Genomic DNA, 5,046 nt, shown 5'->3' with positions numbered 1-5,046 from the left:
CAGACTTAATGTTCCTGCCTTTCCATATCAATTACTTTCTGTTCCCGTTCATTTCTTTTCGATCTTCTTGAGTTTCTGCGGCTAAACATTCTATTCCTTACTAGCATTATATACTACTAATATCGATATAAGTAGCACACATCACAATACCTGTATTATTTTTTGTACAGTAATAATAATAAAATGTAATTACAGTAAAAATATATTCATCTGCTTTTCAAATAGTGAAAAAATTGGAATCAAAGTTTATTTCTTTTCTGAAATTATATTCTATTTATAAGTTTCTATTCTGTTAGATAAAATTTGTATGTATGCGTAAAAATCATAAACTTTTAACGTGAATACGATAAATCTTTTACTAATTCCTGGATCCAAAGTCAAGTTTAACCATGTATGAAATGAAACAGATAACACTAATGATAGTGAATGGTAGTAACAAGATATCTTGGATTGATTTAATTTAAATATGTGAAACGTTAGACCCTGGATCACTTTCTACGAGACCTGTATGTCTTTGGCTTGATGACCAATAGACTAGTGAATAATCACTGTTAAATTTTTACATCGTAACAAATCAACTAGCCCTGGTTTTCTATGATTGTCTAGCAAAAGTAAGTCAATTATATAAATTATGAAAATAGTAAGCAAAGATGGATAGTGGCTAGCGGCGGAATCCAGAACGCGCGTTTCGTCCTATTTGGGACTAGTCAGCTGGATGTACTTGCCAATTAGAGACTGACCAGTTGCAGCCCTAAAAAAAACATCAATGGGAAGATCCAAACAAACAATACTAAGTAAATTTCAATTATGAAAATAGTTCAGTTTAACACATTAAATATTAAGATTTTTGATCCAGTAAACTCACTATTTTCCAATTTTTTTTAAAGAAAATAACATTAACCCTGTCAACTAATAAACATACTTTCAAAAACAAAAAAAAATTAGGTATAGAGGAAGGTTAAAGGTCGTATTCGGGCAAAGTAAGTAATAGAGGAAGGTGTTTTGATAAAAGTAAATAGTTATTTCTAAACAATAAAAAAACTGAAATAATAGAAAGATGATCAAATGACAGAGTGATCTATTTATTGATGAGTAAATTTCTTAAGAATTTAGGTCGAAAATTTTTTAAAATTTTTTATTTTACAAATTTAAATGAATGACAATATTTCCTTCTTTTGTAAAACTCTCGTTTATATCGTTTTAAGTTTAAAAATGAAACTTGATGGATTAAAATTAAAGAAAGAAAAACAAAATATCACATCCATATTCTTGACTTGAATATGATGAAAGGGAACTGACAAACTTCCTGTTTACCTTGAAAGTTTAATTAAAGAAACTGTAAGTGATATACTCAAGTAAATATTCTGTAATATAATTGTGATAAATGTGTATATAATAGTTAGAATAAGAAGTATAACTTATTGCTATGAACTCATTACGCTAGTTATCAAAAACAATGAAAACTTTGTAAAAAATGATTAAATATAATCTCATGCTTTCAACTATGAAACATACTAAATCTCCACAAAACCCCTTCTGATAAATAAATATAATCTATTTTATGTAAGATATTAGATTGAAACGTGCCTATCAGAATATTTTTTTCATATAATAAAATAACAAACTATGGAAAAATATTCATTTTTTATTGCTTGTTCGAATCTTTTCATTGATGTTTAGGACTGCAGTTAAACTTTACTGGTATGGAGTCCCGGAGTAAACATCAACTCTGAAGTGTAGATGCACCAAGCTGACGAGCCTCAATTGGGACGAAACACGCATTCTAAATTCAACTTATAACCACCATCCATCTCTGCTTATAATGTGCGCGAATAGTTTTACAATTATATATTCTACAAGATTTATTATAGTCTTTAAAATAATCCATTAAACCGGTTGAAATAAGAATTGGGATTTTTAAAGGAAATATCAGTGAACAATAGAAATTTCTCAAACTATTGTCAAATGCCTAGTAATCAATAGGTACAAACTCTTTTAGTTTTATGAAAAAGATCTATTATGTCATCGAAGAAGTAAAAATCCCTCAATAAAGCAAAAAAAATTCTTTTAGATGATTTTATCAACTGAATGTATACAGTTGAATTCCTTATTGATATAACGAATAAATTGTTCTGTTGAAAATAAAATAGAAATCATCTAATAAGGTGTTCTGAAGTTTTCAGCATCTCTAGAAGCTTTCATAAATGGTCTAAAAGTTAAAGAAACAGTTGTTGACTGAAATTAATTTGCAGAACGGAAATTTGAGAGATCATTGCTCATATAACATGTATGAGTAATAAATGAATAAGAACAACTCTGACTAATGGGGTACAAAATATTATATAGAATCAGCCTTTATTAAAATGTCGGAAACCATAATTAGGAACTGTTATACAATTTTGTGATTTTTATTTTTCAGTCTTAAATACCGTGCACGCGTCATCATAAAATTCTAAATTGTAAAGCTAATGAAGCATTTCGAAGTAGCATTTAACTGAGAAAATAGTAAGTTTAAGAATGGATTCATCTGAGGTGTATTCAATAAATTTCCCGAAACATTTTACATAACTGGAAAGTTTCATGAGAATTCATGATTCAGTAGAACCATGAGATACATTTTAGTAATATACTGATGTCGAGAGATATGAGTAGTACCTATAACCAATCGAAAGTGAAGTGCTTGGAGGCAAAAGGGTAAAAAAATCAAAGAAAAGAAAATGAGAACAAATAATGATTGGTGTGGAATCAAAAGAACAATGAAGTCTGAGACGATTATTTGACATTTTGCAAATGAAGTATTTACCGTATGGTTCTCAGAAATTACTAATATGTTCTGTAATTTTGTGTTCAAATACATTCGATAGCCCCATCTGTGTTCTCATTCACTACAATAGCATATTACAATCTGATCACGGAGTATCTTACCAAGATATTCACTTGAGAACTCAGAACAAATGAATCATGATTGAATTGTATTACGCTAAATTACGTTAGATTACTAAGAAATATAAAACGCAAAGATCAAATGCAACATATTCATGATATATGTAAATAAATTACTTAAATATGGTCGTCTATTGACACCAATGAATACTTCTGGACTTAAGTTTCATGAAATTCTTGTCTATCGTATCCTTTTATGTCAATCATTGTCAAAAATACTGGTTGTTTTGCACACACACTGAACTAATCACTATTTACCGAATGAACGTAGGTATACTCTATGATTAGAAAAACCTGATTTTACCTTATAATTAATTAATTGCTTAAATTTTTAATTGTGTCAATATTTTGCCGTATGTGAAATTCTCTTCAAGTTATCTTTAACTTTCAATGAAATTAAGTATGAAACTAAGTACATTGATTCATATTCAACTAGTTTATAGTTAAACTTGTTCATAATAAGATGGCAGATAAGATTTGTAGCTTATATGGCTGATTTTGATGGGGTTTTATACTTTGAGCTGAATGGTTTGGTGGTGGAGCTAAGAATTAATTTTCAAAGTTAGTCAAAGACTGAAGTTGTTAGCATTTGTATTTATTCTACAAATTTTAATTAAACACTATAAAACTGTACAAAAAAGAAGATAGATTGTGTACATTGGTTTGTATGAAATGGCTATCAGAAAGTCTAGTGGAAAACTAACGAAATTAAAGGTAAAGAGACATACTATGCCTATTCTTTGTGTGTTTTAAATAATCAGCGAAAAATTCTTCAATCTAAATTTACCTAATTAGAAAAGTAGTATGAGATATGCTTCAGGGTATAAACAGAGTTAAGATTGTTTTATTAAAAAATAATTATATATGAAATAATTTTGGTAGATTAGTCTTTAAAAGAATAAAAAAACTAGGTAATTTAATTCTCCACTGGAAACAATTGAGTCTTATCTTAAATTAAGTTTAGACACTCCATGCAAAAGAAATCCCTTTTTGTTGTTGACCATTTAGAAGAATTAATTTTCAAAATGACCTACTTGAAGTAATTGATTCTCATAAGAATCCAGTAGTCAGCGTTGTTTCAAACTTCAATTTCATTAACATTGAAACCTATGAGCAAGAGAGCTTTAACATTACGAATAAAATTAGATTCTTGCACACAAAACCTGCAATGCATTATATAGTAATCTGAAAAATTATGTTCAATTCTTTCTTCTTTTGAATAACTCCTAACGGACGAACTCATGATTAATAAATAGTCCCCAGTGTAGACCTGGTAATATTGTGGTGTAGGTTACTTATATCCACATAAGTAGTATGTAACGATGATCAAGCAAATAATGTATTTCAGTAGAAGATGGATAAGGAAAACGCAATTCGTATGAAAATGCATGAACAAAGAAGTCTGAGGCAATGGACTGATATTTGCAAAAGGAACAGTCAAGTTTGAGACGATGGATTATTACTTTGCAAATGGACTATGTACTACATGGTTGTTAGATCTCACTAAGATATTGTATAATTTCGTGTCAAATACATTGCCTCCCTCGTGTTCTTGTTCATTACAATATAACTTTTATAAATGTGAATATATATATGACTGTATCTACAAATGCTTGTAAATGCTAGAAACCAATAACCTCAAAGAGGTAGCATGTTAACCTGTCTTAATAGGTAGAAATATGTAAATTTTATCACCAATTGTTAAATCCACAAACATATTCCATTTTTTACAGATTATCCACAAACATATTCCATTTTTTACAGATTATCTGTTATTTATAACTCAAAATATCCTGGGTTCCGGTTGTAAAATAGTCTTCTGTTCAAATTTTACATTCTATGGTAATTTTAAGTATTGTTTTCTGATTCAGATGAAAACACTTATCATGCTCATGCTAATTATACTCATTATTAATTATCCACAGATTATAATCGTACAAATTGATTACTATGAACAACTCATTTTCTTGTAGAAAACTAAATTCTAAACCACCTTTCCACTAATTTCTATGGATATATACATTTTATATTCCTCAAAAAACAATGACTTCGTAACTAAATTGTAAACATTTTAAAATTTTATTTATCAAATAGTACGTGACA

At 28.6% G+C, this 5,046-nt stretch overlaps 1 protein-coding gene across 1 annotated transcript; it reads right to left on the bottom strand.

The window, feature by feature from the left end:
• Positions 1–1,135: 1,135 nt before the first annotated feature.
• On the bottom strand, positions 1,136–1,234 carry Smp_127300.2 (hypothetical protein; the record flags this gene model as incomplete). Its single annotated transcript, XM_018792045.1, has 1 exon — positions 1,136–1,234. A coding segment is annotated over one exon (99 nt), but the record flags the coding sequence as incomplete, so codon positions are not given.
• Between the last annotated feature and the right edge of the window lie 3,812 nt (positions 1,235–5,046).

This window comes from Schistosoma mansoni, assembly GCF_000237925.1.
Source record: "Schistosoma mansoni, WGS project CABG00000000 data, chromosome 1 unplaced supercontig 0010, strain Puerto Rico, whole genome shotgun sequence".
In the NCBI taxonomy this organism is placed as follows: domain Eukaryota; kingdom Metazoa; phylum Platyhelminthes; class Trematoda; order Strigeidida; family Schistosomatidae; genus Schistosoma; species Schistosoma mansoni.
Note: the sequence above shows the minus strand (reverse complement) of the source record. Positions and strands in the feature narration are given on the sequence as shown.